This window comes from Narcine bancroftii, chromosome 1, assembly GCF_036971445.1.
Source record: "Narcine bancroftii isolate sNarBan1 chromosome 1, sNarBan1.hap1, whole genome shotgun sequence".
NCBI classification, from domain to species: Eukaryota; Metazoa; Chordata; class Chondrichthyes; order Torpediniformes; family Narcinidae; genus Narcine; species Narcine bancroftii.
In genome coordinates, this window is record NC_091469.1 from 331,424,441 (window position 1) to 331,438,397 (window position 13,957).

Sequence of the window (13,957 nt, forward strand, 5' to 3'; positions counted from 1 at the left end):
GGAGATTATTCTTTATTGTTCTGATTATAACCTTATTTTGTGCTTGATATCGTCAAACATAGTTTTATGTAAGCAATGTCTGTGACTACATGTTGTTTAACTGGCTGAATGTATTCTTGTTTCTCCAGGCTCCTGAGGACCCAGTCTTTGGAATGGTACTACAGTAATGTCAAGGGCAAGTTCAAGTACTTTGGCAGTGCCAAGGTGGTTCACACATTATACAAGGGACGCCTTTCAGGCAGAGGAAGCCAACCACACACATTAGGTAATCACTTTAGTTGCTGCCTGTCAAGAAAATGCTGCAGATTCTCAGCAGGTCCGGCAGCAACCCTGAAGAGGGAAATAAAGTCATCAAGGCATGGTTAGTGCAATGCTACAACAGCGCTGGCAACCTGGGTTCGAATCTGTCGCCGTCTGTAAGGAGTTTGCGTGCTCTCCCCGTGTCTGCGTGGGTTTCCTCCGGGTGCTCCAGTTTCTTCCTACATTCCAAAGAAGTACAGGGTCAGTAGCTGAGTTGGTCGCATGGGGGTGTTTGGCGGCACGGGTCAGAAGGCCCCATTAGTAGGCTGAACCTCCAATGAGATTCAGAAGCATGCATCTCATATTTACAAAGTCTGCAGAATTTTACTTCCTGGTCAGCTGTGGCGAATTGGGGACACTTCTTATCTCTTTTGTCTACCATCGATCTCATATCAGGTTATCGCAGGCAGATGGGATTGACTGAGGGTAGGCACTTTGGATAAGTTGGTTGAAAGGCCCATTTCAGCAACTCGATGACACCAATGTGCTTCATAAATGTAGGTGCAGCAACAGTGAATCTGGACTGCACAGAGGGTCTTCAGAGGGATTATGCTTAGCATACACAACGAACGGTGACAGGCTGCGCAGAGTCGCACAGTGGGGAAACAGGCCCTTGGGCCCAACCTGCCCTCACTGACCACCATGTCCCACCTACACTCGTCCCATCTGCCTGGGTTTGTCCCAAATCCCTCTAAACCCACCCTATCCATGGACCCATCCATTTATTCTTTAATGTTGCAATAATACCTGCCTCAACCACCTTCTCTGGCATCCCATTCCATACACCCACTACCCTCTGTGTAGTGATAAATATCTCTCTCCCCACCCCACCACCCCCCCCCCCTCCCCCTCACCTTAAACCTATATCCTTTGTATCTCAATTTCCTTTCTCTGGGCTAAAGACTCACTGCTTTTACCTGATTTACTCCTCTCACGATTTTGTACACCTCTACGAGATCACCCCTGCATCGACCTGCACTCCAAGTAATAAAGCCCCAGTCTGCTCAACCACTTCTAATAGCTCAGCCCCCAAGTCCTGGCAACATCCTTGTAGATCTTCTCTGCATCCTCTCCCAGCTTGACAACACCTTTCCTGTAGTAGTGTGACCAAATCTGAACATAATGCTTCAAATGGAGACTCACCAACATCTTATGCAGCTACAACCTGACCTCCCAATATCTGTAGTCTATACTGACTGATTCAGGCTGATACGCCAAAAGCCTTTTCGACTGTCCTATCTAGCTGTGATGCCACTTTTAAGACCTCTCCTCCATAACAGTCCCTTGATCTCCTCCATTCACTATGAGGGTCCTACCCATGATAAAGACCTGTTGGCATTGGAGAGGATCTAGAGGAGGTTTACGAGAATGATCCCTGGAATGAAAGGGTTAAAATATGTGGTGTTTGATGGCTCTGGGACTGTGCTCGCTAGAGTTTAGAAGGATAAGAAGGGATCTCATTGAAACCTACAGAACATTGAAAGCCAAATAGAGTGGATGTAGAGAATATGTTTCCAATCATAGATGAGTCTGGGACCAGAGGGCACAGCCTCAGAGAAGAAGTCGCCCCTTTAGAACAGAGATGGGAAGAAATTTATTCAGCTAGAGGATGATGAAGACTGCCTCAGACAGCTGTGAAGGCCAAGGCATTGGGTAGATTTAAAGGGTAGGTTGATAGGCTCTTCATTAGTAAGGTTACGGGGAGAAGGCTGGAAAATGGGGTGAAGAAGAAGAATATACCAGCCATGACTCAAAATGTCAGAGCAGACTTGATGGGCTGAATGGCCTAATTGTTCAAATGTTGACTTACCAAAATGCAGCACTTCACATTTCTGTGTATTAAATTTCATCAATCATTCCTCTGTCCACCTGCCCAGCCGATTAAAGTCCAACTGAAGTCTTCGGCAACCGTCTTCACGGATGTCGATCTGTCCTCTCAGGTTGACATGGCACACATCTGCTTCCATCAGCAGTGTGTCCAGGTTCACCATCTCTATCAATAATTTGGGGATAGCATGATAAATAATTTTGCGATTGCACCAGAATTGGGGCTGCAATGAAGAAGGTTGTCTGAGGCTACAACGGGATCTCGAAGGCCAAGGGGTGGTAGATGGAATTTAAGTTGGATAAGTGCGAGATGTTGCATTTAGAAAGTTAAACCAGGTAAGTCTAAGTGAATGGTAGGGGACTGCAGAATGTGGTAGAACAGAGTGATGAGGGTGGGGTGGGGGTACAGGTACACAGGTCCAGGAAAGTGGTGATACAGGGAGTCAGGGGTAAAGAAGGTGTTTGGCACCCTTGCCTTCATCAGTCAGAGCACTGAATGTAGGATCAGAGACTGTACAAGGCACATTGGTTATCTAGCTTTCTGGAAATGGAAGAGTGCAGGAAAGAATCACAAGGACGTTGCAATGTCTGGAGGGCTCAAGTTATAGAAAGAGACTAGATGGGCTGAAGCTTTTCACCTTGGAGTATGGGAAGCTGGCAGGGGAGGGGATGACCCTATAGAGATGTATAAAACCATGAGGGACATAGATAAGATGAATTTTCACAGGTTGACAGAGTTAGGCCTTTTCTCTTTAGAGCAATGAAGGATGAGGGGAGAATATATAAGATATACTGAGGTACAGTATATAAGGTTATGAGAGGCTCTTTCTGGGGCAGCAATGGTGAATATCAGGACATCTGTGTAAGGGAAGAGGAGGAAAATTTAGGAGAGATATCAGGGGTAGGTTTTTTACACAGAGAGTGATGGGTGCCTGGAATGAATTGCTGGGGATGATAGTGAAGGCTGGTACAATAGGGGCATTCATAAGACTCTTAGGAACATGGATGCAAGAAAAATAGAGGGTTATGGTAGTGAGGGAGGAAAGGATTAGGTTGTTGTGGAGCAGGTTTACATAGGTCAGTACAACATCGTGGGCTGAAGGGCCTGTGCTGTGCTGTAATGTTTGATAAATCGGTCTTTTTCCCAGGGTGGATGATCTAAAACTAGCAGGCTGTGATATCAGGTGAGAAGGGAGGGTTTTAAAAGGGTCCTGAGGGACACCGTCACACAAAGGGTGGTGAGTGTGTGGGGAAGTGGCGGAGGCAGGGACAGTTCCAATGATTTGAATACACTTGGACAGATACATGGACAAGAAAGATTTGGAGGGATCTGGGCCAAATACAGGCAAATAGGACTAGCCTGGATAGTCAGCATGGCTGGCACGGACAAGTTGGGCGGAAAGTCATGTTGATGTGCTGTAGAACTCTGGGACTCTGTAAGGGAGGGGTTAGAATTGATGCTGGGGATCTTTTCCCATATTTCCTTCACTCAGCACCTGAATGTTCTGTTCTGTGCAGCAAGCAATGTTCTTGATGGGAGCCGTGAAAATGAAGATAGGATTTGCAGCAGTAGGTGCCCATCTTACAAACAGACAGACGGTGAGTTTACATGCAATAGAAAGAGGTTGTAATTGATTTAACCACCTGATTTACCTGTTTCCCAAACCACAGGAAATTAAGATATATGTGGAGGTAATCAAGGAAGTATGTGGTTGCTGGGGACTAGTACAGTACATAGAAGTGCTGGAGAAACTCAGCAGGCCACGTAGCATCCATAGGCAGTCGACGATTTGGCCCTTCGGCAAGCATGTCGAAAATCAGGTGGACGTCTGAATAAAAAGGTGGGGGGAGGGGAAAGGAGAGGAGCACAGCCCAACAGGTAAGAGGTAGTAGGTGGACGCGGGTTTGGTGATACACCACTAGCCTACTGCAGGGGGCGACCTGTGTTCCTGCAGGAAGATCACCAGAGGACAGACCACACCTGGCCAGCTGTCAATCAGCCGACCTGAATGGACCAAGCCCCACCCGGTTGGCTGCCAATCACCTGCCGGGATATAAGCCACATCCGGTCCTTTGAGGTCAGTCACATGGAGTTGCAGCTAACTACAGCAGAGTCTTTAAGTAGATTAAAGCCTCTTTTTCAGTGATTGAATCTCGTGTCTGCCTACTGTCACTACAGTGCATCACAATTTATTCTACTTACTCTGCTGTAGTTAGCTGTAACTCTGTGTGATGACCTTGAGGGGCCAGATGTGGCTTATATCCCGGCGGATGATTGGCAGTCGACTCGGTGGAGCTTGGTCCATTCGACCAGATGTGGTCTGTCCTCCAGTGATCTTCCTGCAGGTACACAGGTCACCCCCTGCAGTAGGCTAGAGGTGTAACACCACAGCGGGTGGAAGGGTACAAGAGAAAAAAAAAGTGGAGGTGATGGGAGGAGATAGCCCTCTGGATCGAGAGTGAAGGGAAGTGGGTGGGGAGGTGGAGGAATGGAGATGGGGAAAGGGAAAGAGGGACTCAGGAGGGGTTTAATGGAAAGGAGAGGAGGAGAATAGAGGAGAGGGGAAGAAAGGGGAGGGGATGACAGGAGAGAAGGGGAGAGGAGGGAGGAAGTAATGGGAAAGGGGTCAGGCTAACAGGCAAGAGTTAATAGGCGGATACATATGGGACGGTAGAAGAGAAAGCAGCTGAGAAATGATGGGGAAAGGCCAGAGGACTCTGATAGGAAAGGGAGTAAATATTTAGTCTCCTTGCCAGTTTGGGATGATACAGAGTTGCCCCATAGTTATGAGGGAGGGAGCTATCGCCGTGCTGGTGTTGTCTGGTCACTGGCCTATCACTCGACTGGTGCAGGCCTCTCACTCGGCTGGAATCATTCAGGAAGTAAACCAGTGGCTCCTGTAGTTGAACAAGAAATCTGCGGATGCTGGGATCGAGGGCACTGCACAGAAGTGCTGGAGAAACTCAGCAGGTCACGCAGCATCCATAGGATGTAAAGGGTGACCAATGTTTCGGGCTTGGGCCCTTCTTCAGGAATCTGGAAAAACAGGCCAGTACCTGAATAAAAATGTGGTGAGATGGGTGAGGTGGAGAGGAGGGAGGGAGGGGCAGGGGAGGGAGGGGCAGGGGAGGGAGCACTTTTGCGCGAGACAGTGGACTTTTTTATGGGTGAGGTGGAGAGGAGGGAGGGAGGGCCAGGGGAAGGAGCACATTTGCGTGAGACAGTGGACTTTTTTTTGGTGGGGTTCTGTTCAAGGGTTAAGGACAAAGAGGGGCCTGAGAACTGTTGTTCCCTCTGTCTCACCTTAAATGCATGCCCTCTCATATGTGACTGCTACTCTGGGGAAAAGATTCTGACTGCCACCCTATCGATGCCTCTCAAAATTTTATCAATGTCTATCAGGTCTTCCCTCAGAGTTCCATAGTTCTCCCCATAACTCATACCCTCTAAACCAGGCAGCATTCTGGTAAGGAGTGCAACACAGAAGTCTGCAGATACTGAGATTGTACTAAAAACACACAGAAATGCTGGAGGAACTCAGCAGGTCTCTCAGAGTCCATAAGAGGCAAAGATATATTACTGACGTTTTGGGCCTGATGTTTACCTTCAAGGTTTAAGCAAAATGCAGGCAGGCATCTGAATTAAAGTTTGGAGAGAGAGAAAGGGGGAAGAATGGTGGGGAAGGAATCCAGAACAACAGGCAAAGGTTGTAAACATTTGGTAACAGACAAAATATCCTGATAAAGCTCTTCTGTACTCTCTCCAAAGCCTCCACGTCTTTTTTGTAATGGGGAGACGAGAATTAAGACAGTTTTCTAAGTGTGGCCTAACCAAAGTTTTCTATCACAGCAACATTACCTCCTTACTTTTAAACTCAATGTCTTGCCCATTGAGGCCAAGTAAGCCACTTACAATGAGTGATGAACCTGGCCGCACCCCCCCCCCCCCCCCCCCCAGATCCATCAGTACTTTGAAGAAGCTGTAAACATTCTACTAACATTTAAGGCCCCCCCTGCCCCCCGCTGAATGTGCAACACCTCACAAATTGGCTGGACGACTCTCCAACAATGTCATCAAGTTTCCAGATGTCACATCAGTAACTGGCCTCATCAGCAACAACGATGAATCTCACTACAGCGAAGAGATGGAAAATCTCGTGAAATGGTGCAAGAGTTACAACCTGAGTCTCAGCGTAGACAAGACGAAGGAGATGATCATGGACTTCAGCAGGACCAGGGTCGACCACCGTCCATTGCACATTAATAGCTTTGTAGTGGGGAGAGTGGAAAGCACCAAGTCCCTTGGAGTTCACTTAACAAATGATCTATCTTGGACACACATCTCTTCACTTGTCAAAAAGACTCAACAGTGATTGCACTTACTGAGAAGAATGAGGCGGGGAAGGCTACCAGCCACCATTCTGTCGACTTTCTATAGGAGTTCTATTGAGAGCGCCCTGGCCAGCTGAATCACAGTGTGGTACGACTGCAGTAGAGAATTAGACCAAAGGTCAAGCCACAGCTCCATAAGAGCGGCAAAGAGGGTTTCTGCTCTGTTAGCTCAGTGGAAGAGCACTGATCTTGTAAACCAGGGGTCGCGAGTTCGTTCCTCACTGGGGCCTCATTTCTGTGAGGTGCACTTGACAAAGTGGCAACTCTCTGTCTTCCTCATGGTAGACAAAATTAAAGAATTTAATGTATGTTACCTTCTAAATGTGACACCTTTACATTATCCCCTCATTGGCATGATCTACCAGAATGGTTATTTGAAGACTCCACTCCATACACAGCATCTTCCAGCTACTCTGGTCAGGAAAGAGATACAGGGAGTATCAGAGCCAGCACCACCAGGCTGAGGAACAGCTTCTTCCCACGGGCAGTGAGAATGCTGAATGACTTACAAACTACTCATGCAAACCCTCCCTAACTCAACTATTTAATTAATAATAATCTTTATTAATTTTAATATTTGTATTTAAGAACTGTGCAGTTGTCTCATTTGTATGTGAGCTTGCAGTGGGGACTAGAGTTGTCTTGTTGGGTTGTACTTGTACAATCGAATGATAATGAACTTGAACTAGAATTTAAACTCCATCTGCCATTTCTCTGCTCATATCTCTTGTATTCTTTAACAGCCCTCTACACTGTCCATACCCCAACAATCTTTGTGTCCTCTGTAAGCGTCCGAACTATCTGCTTTTTCATCCAAATTATTTGTGTATCTCAAACAACAGGGGTCCCAGCACCAATCCCACTAGACACAGATATCCAACCAGAATAACACCCTTCCTCCACCTCCCACTGAGTCAACCAAATCTGTATCCAAACCATCAGTGGAGCCCATGCATCTGTACCTGCTGGATTAGCCTACCGTCAGGGACCTTGTCAGACATCTCACTGAAATCCATGTCGACAACATCCACGGCCTCACTCTCATCAATCTTCTTTGTCACATCCTCAAAACCCTGCATCAAGTAGGTAACAAGTGACCTTTCCTGAACAAAGCCTTCCTAACATCTAGAATGTTGGGCATCATGACTTAACAAGCAGAGTACAAGGGGATTGAGGCCCAGGAAAAATGGAGTACAAGGCCGAAGAAACATTTCACAGGTTATCTGAGCTCCAGTTTACCATCGGTTTGAGGATAGCTGGCATTCAGCAGTGGAATATTGCTCTATACAGATTTTTTTCAAGGTGATTACCAGGAGCGTTGATGAAGTAAAGGCCGTGGATGTTGTCTACATGGACTTCAGTAAGGACCAGCATGGGAGATTAATCAGGAAGGTTCAGTTGCTTGCTCTTCTTGGTGAGGTAGTAAATTGGATTAGACATTGGCTTTACTGGAGAAGCCAGAGAGAGGTAGTGGATGATTACTTCTTAGACTGGAGGCCTATGCCTCAGGGATGAGTGCTGGGTCCACTGTTGTTTGCCATATGATTTGGATGATAAATTGGATCAGCACGTTTGTAGTTGACACAAATATTGGACAATGAGGAAGGCTTTCAAACCTTGTATAGGGATCTGGACCAGCTGGAAAAATGGGCTGGAAAATGGCAGATGGAATTTAATGTAGACAAATGTGAGGTGTTGCATTTTGGAAAGACAAACCAAGGTAGAACATAGATGGCAAATGGTAGAGAACTGAGGAGTGTGGTAGAACAGAGGAGTCTGTTGCTTGTGATATACAGATAACTTAATTGATAAAGTAGGTAGTTAAGAAGTTTGCAGATGACACAAAGATTGGTGGTGTTGTGGATAGTGTGGAGGGTTTTTACAGAATACAGATACATAATTCCCTGAAAGTAGCATCACAGGTGGATAGGGTCGTAAAGACCTTCATAAATCAAAGCATGGGAGTTGTGATGTTATGATGAAGTTGTGTAAGACATTGGTGAGGCCAAATTTGGAGCATTGTGTGCAGTTCTAGTCACCTAACTACAGGAAAGATGTCAATAAAATTGAAAGAGTGAGAGAAGATGATATTGCCAGGACTTGAAGAATTGAGTTGCAGGGAAAGGTTAAACAGATATGTCTTTATTCCCTGGAATGAGGAAGAATGAAGGGAGATTTGATGGAGGTATACAAAATTATGATGTGCATTGAAAGAATAAATGTAAGCAGGCTTTTTCTACTGAGGTTAGGTCAGATAAAATCTAGAGGATATGGGTTAAGTGTGAACATCTTTACACAGAGTGGTGGAGTGTGAAATGAGCTGTTAGCTGAACTGGTAAATTCAGGCTCATTTTTGATATTTTTCAAGTTCATTTATCGTCCGATTGTACCAGTACAACCCAATGAAATAGCGTTCTTTTCTCCACAGTGTAAAATAATGCAGTCACACATACAGACATAACATACATACAGATACGTTGAATACCTTTATAGATATATTTTAAATAAATATTAATAAATAAATAGTGGCGTCTCGGAGAATTGCTATTGCACTTCAGTCATTCAGCATTCTCACTGCTCATGGGAAGCTGTTCCTCAGCCTGGCTCTAATACTCTTGTATCTCTTTCCTGACGGGGGTAACTGAAAGATGCTGTGCACGAGATGGTAGGTGTCCTCACTGATTTTATGAGCCCTCTTTAAACAATGATCCTGGTAAATCATATCGATGGGGGAAGGGATACGCCAGTGATCCTCTCTGCTGCTTTTATGGACCTGTGGAATCTCCGATCCAATGCCCTGCAGCATCTGTAGCTGAACCTTCTAAGGAAGTGCAGCCACTGTTGCTCTTTCCTGACAAGTGAGGAGATGTGGGTCCACGATAGGTCACTTCTTGAGTGGACTCTGAGGATCTTGTTCTATTCTCTCCATCTCTAAACTATTAATGTGTAGTGAAGGGTGGTTGTCCCTGGTCTTCGAGGTCCATGATCATCTTGTCTTGTCCATGTTGAGACTCAGGTTGTTATTCTCATACCATTTCAGGAGATTTTCCACCTCTTCTCTGTAGTGCGACTCATCGTGTTTTACTGATGAGTCCAGCGACTGTTGTGTCATCTGCAAACTTGTTGACACTGTTGGAGCTGGATCTGGTGATGCAGTTGTGGGTCAGTAGCTGGAACAGGCTGAGCACACAGCCCTGAGGTACCCCAGTGTTCAAAGTGATGATGCTCGCCGTTCTGCTACCGACCCGGACAGACTGTGGTCTCTCCATTAGGGAGTCCAGAATCCAGTTACAGAGAGGGGTGTTGAGCCCCAGCAAGGACAGCTTCTCTTTTTTTTGTATATTTTATTTATTATTCAAAATAAAGTGTACAATCAAAAACAAAATACAAATATACATAATGTTTTCTCCCCTGTAATCCCCACCCCTTTCCCACCCCCAACTAACTACCCCAAAGAAAAAGAAGAAAGAGATCAATTCATATAACAATCACTCAATCCATGTTTGGTGCAACCCCAACAAAGGGGCAAAAAATAACTACAACAAATTCAGACCCATGTATTTCATATACGGGCTCCACACCTTAACAAAAAAGGAATAATTATTACTTAAATTATATGTTATCTTTTCCAATGGAATACAAGACCTCATTTCCGCATGGCACTGTTGAATACTTAAATCGGTCTCATTTTTCCAAATAATAGCCAAACATTTTCTCGCCACAGCTAGTGCTAATCTTAAAAACGCAATTTGAAACTTATCTAATTTTAATTCCAAACTCAATCTTTTAATATAATCCAATAAAAATACCACAGGGTCAAACAAAATTTTAAATTTAAATAAACATTCTAAAAATTCCTTAATTCTATTCCAAAAAGGTTTCACTGTCTCACACAACCAAACAGAATGTAAAAAAAAACCAGGAGTTAAATAGAGCTGATGTATATAATTATAATGGGCCAATCTATATCTTACATTCACTAATTTAGTCATACTATCCTCACACATGGTCATCCAATCGTCCTGAGAAATTGAAATACACAAATCTTTTTCCCACTTAGTCCTCGCTTTATAGATATCCGGCTTATGCATTTTGTGTTGTAATACGGCATACATCTCAGATATAAATCCCTTCAGTTAGTAAACTTCCAAATCTAGATCGTCTAGGCAACCTTAATGTATGTCCAAAATTATCAAATAACAAAGCTCGAACCTGATAATAGGTAAATAATATATTCAAAAAAATTCCATACTTTTCTTTCATTTTTTTAAATGAAATGAAATACCCAGCTTCATAACAGTCCTCTACCAACTTAATATCTTTCTGTTCCCAAAGTTTCAAAAGCTGATTGTTCACCGAAAAAGAAAAAAATTTATTCTGGTACAAAGGAGTTTGGCCAAATTTTACCTTAAGTACCTATAATTTCATTTTTCTTACTCCATAATTCCATTAAATGCTTCAACATTGGTAAATTATAACTCTGTAGAAGTTGAGAATTCCATTTATACATAAAATGATCCATCCTTTGTTCACTAATCTGAGCCAATTAAATCTTGGCCCAAACTAAAGATTTGTTCACTTCAAACATTCTATTAATAAATCTTAATTGTGCCACTTTGTAATAATATTGAAAATGAAGAAGTTGCAATCCTCCTAAAGCATATTTCCATGTCAATTTCTGTAATGAAACCCTTGCCATTTTACCCTTCCATAAAAAAAGCCTTTAAAAAACTTTTGAGGAATTCTACACGGAATCAATTGAAAAAGATATTGTATTCAGGGAAAGATATTCATTTTTACACAATTTACTCGCCCTTATCAAAGTTATTGGCAAATCTTTCCACTGATTTAAATCATATTTAATTTTAGTCAACAATGGCAGTTAGTTAAATTCATATAAATGATTATAATTATCATCTATGATAATTCCCTAGTATTTAATTCTATCAGACTACCTAAATTTTGCAATCTGCTTACAAGACGAATAATCTACAGTCACTAAAGGCATTATTTCACTCTTGTCCCTGTTAACCTTATGACCTGATAATGCACCATACTATTCCAATCTCACATGAAAGCTCCCCAATGACATCTGCGAATAAGTTTATTTTATACTCATCTGCATTCACCTTAATATTACCATCTTGTCGAATAATTTGAACCAAAGGTTCAATAACGAATGCAAATAGAGCTGGTGACAAAGGACAGCCCTGTCTAGATGATCTAGATAGCACAAACAAAGAGGATACTTGCCCATTTGTCACCACCCTAGCCGATGGGTTTTTATATAAAGCCTTCACCCAGCCAATAAAAAGTGGCCCTAATTTAAATTTCTCCAACACTTTAAACAAAACACCCCATTCCACTCAATCAAAGGCCTTCTCAGCATCTAAAGCAACCATCATAGGTTGGCCAGATTGCCCCCGTAAAACATTAGTTAAAGAAATAAACATTACAATATTATCAGCAGAATACTGGTTTTTAATAAAACCAGCTTGATCAACATGAATCAAATCTGATAAATACTTAGCTAGTCTATTAGCCAGAACCTTAGCAATAATCTTATAATCTACATTCAATAAAGAAATCGGTCTATAAGATCCCACTTTTAATGGGTCCCTATCTTTCTTAGGAATAACTGTAATCAATGCTCTAGAAAAAGAATCTGGTAAAGAACCACTCTCTTTAGCCTGTTTCAAAACCTCCATCAACAAAGGAAATAACAAGTCCTGAAATTCTTTACAAAATTCCAAAGTAAAACCATCCTCACCTGGGGATTTCCCACCAGACATTGCCTGTAATGCTTCTTTAACCTTTATAACTGTAAAAAAGGCATCCAAATCTTTAACCTCTGGATATTTTAAAGATGGTAAAGCTAAATCAGAAAAAATGTGTCAATTTTAACATTATTTTCCGATACTTCAGAAGTATACAACTTATAACATAAACAAAATCATCATTAATCTCCTGAGGCTTATAAGTAATCAAAGTATCCCATCTGATAGCATTTATTGTCCTGGAAGCCTGCTCAGTCTTCAATTGCTATGCCATCAGCAAGGACAGCTTCTCCACCCATCTCTGGGGCAAGATTTTATTAAATGCTGAGCTAAAGTCAATGAACAATTGTGTGATGCTTGGGGCATTAATCCCTAGGTGGGTCAGGATGGAGTGGAGGAACAAGGTTATAGAATCATCAGCGAAATGGTTCTGTCCTTAGGTGAATTGAAATGGGTCCAGTACCTTTGTGAGGTGTGTTTTGATGCATTCCATCACCAGACACTCGAAATATTTCCTAATGGTGGTAGACAGTGCCAATGGGAGGAATCATTGAGGCCTGTTACTGTCACCCTCTTTGGTACCGGGATGATGATGGCTCTCTTGAAACCTATGGGGAAGATGGACTGCTGCATTGACATGCCAGTTGGCCAGCTCAGTCCTTCAGTACCTGATCAAGTATGTTGTCTGGGCCTGCTGCCTTGTGTGAGTTCACCCTAGATAGGATTCTACTCACCTCAGCTGTGGCTAATGCAAGGGGGAGGCAGAGCTTTATTGGTGTCAGCCTGTCCTTCTCGTCAAACCATGCATTGATGATATTCAGTCTGCCCAGGCGTCGTTATTAGTGACTTGCAAGGTTTTTTTTTAAACTTTATTTATTAATTTTAACATATGAAGAAAGTAAGTAATTCATGTACAGAAAAAATACAAAATAAAGTAATACAAGTATAAAGTAACATAGTTAATACAATACCAATCTCGGCATCTCCCCCTAACAACTAAAAACTAAGACTAAAAAAAAAACTTTTTAACCCCTAAACCCCCCCTCCCCACCCCCACGATAAAGAGTGAAGAATTAATACTATTAGTATAATAAAAAAATAAAAAACATATATCTTTAAAAAAAGATCGATATATATAAAAACACAAAATCAAAAAATTTAATTATTAATCCAAAAAATTTTTATTATATAAGAATATATATGAAAAAACAAAAACAAAAAGAACTTAAACAAAAAAACCAACTAATAATTTTAAAAAACTAAAAAAAAGAAAAAAAAGAAAGAAAAAAAGAAAACATATATATAGAAAAAATATATAATAAAAAAAGTTTTTTTAAAGAAAAAAAATGATTAATTCAAACTTATTTAAATTGTATATAATCAATAAATGGGGTCGACTTTAACTCATAAAAAGACATCTTATCTTGTATAGAAAAAGATATTCTTTCCATAACCAAACAAAACTTCATCTCTGAATACCACCTATCTAAAGACAATACATTTCTATTCTTCCAAGTAATCGCGATACATTTCTTGGCCACTGCCAGCGCTAAGTAAATAAAAGAGATCTGGTAATTATCTAATTCTAAATCAATCAACGGTTGCATATTCCCTAATAAAAATATATCAGGGTCTAATACAATATGAAGATTATATAGATT

General features: G+C 42.1%; 1 protein-coding gene across 1 annotated transcript in view; it reads left to right on the forward strand.

Moving 5' to 3' along the window:
* The window catches only part of LOC138748476 (rab effector MyRIP-like), a 305,674-nt gene that overhangs the window by 171,052 nt on the left and 120,665 nt on the right, over positions 1 to 13,957 (forward strand). The window contains exons 4-5 of the mRNA XM_069908752.1: positions 129 to 265; positions 3,646 to 3,726. Of these exons, the coding sequence (XP_069764853.1) occupies positions 129 to 265; positions 3,646 to 3,726 (218 nt within the window). The remainder of the gene's footprint in view (positions 1 to 128; positions 266 to 3,645; positions 3,727 to 13,957) is intronic.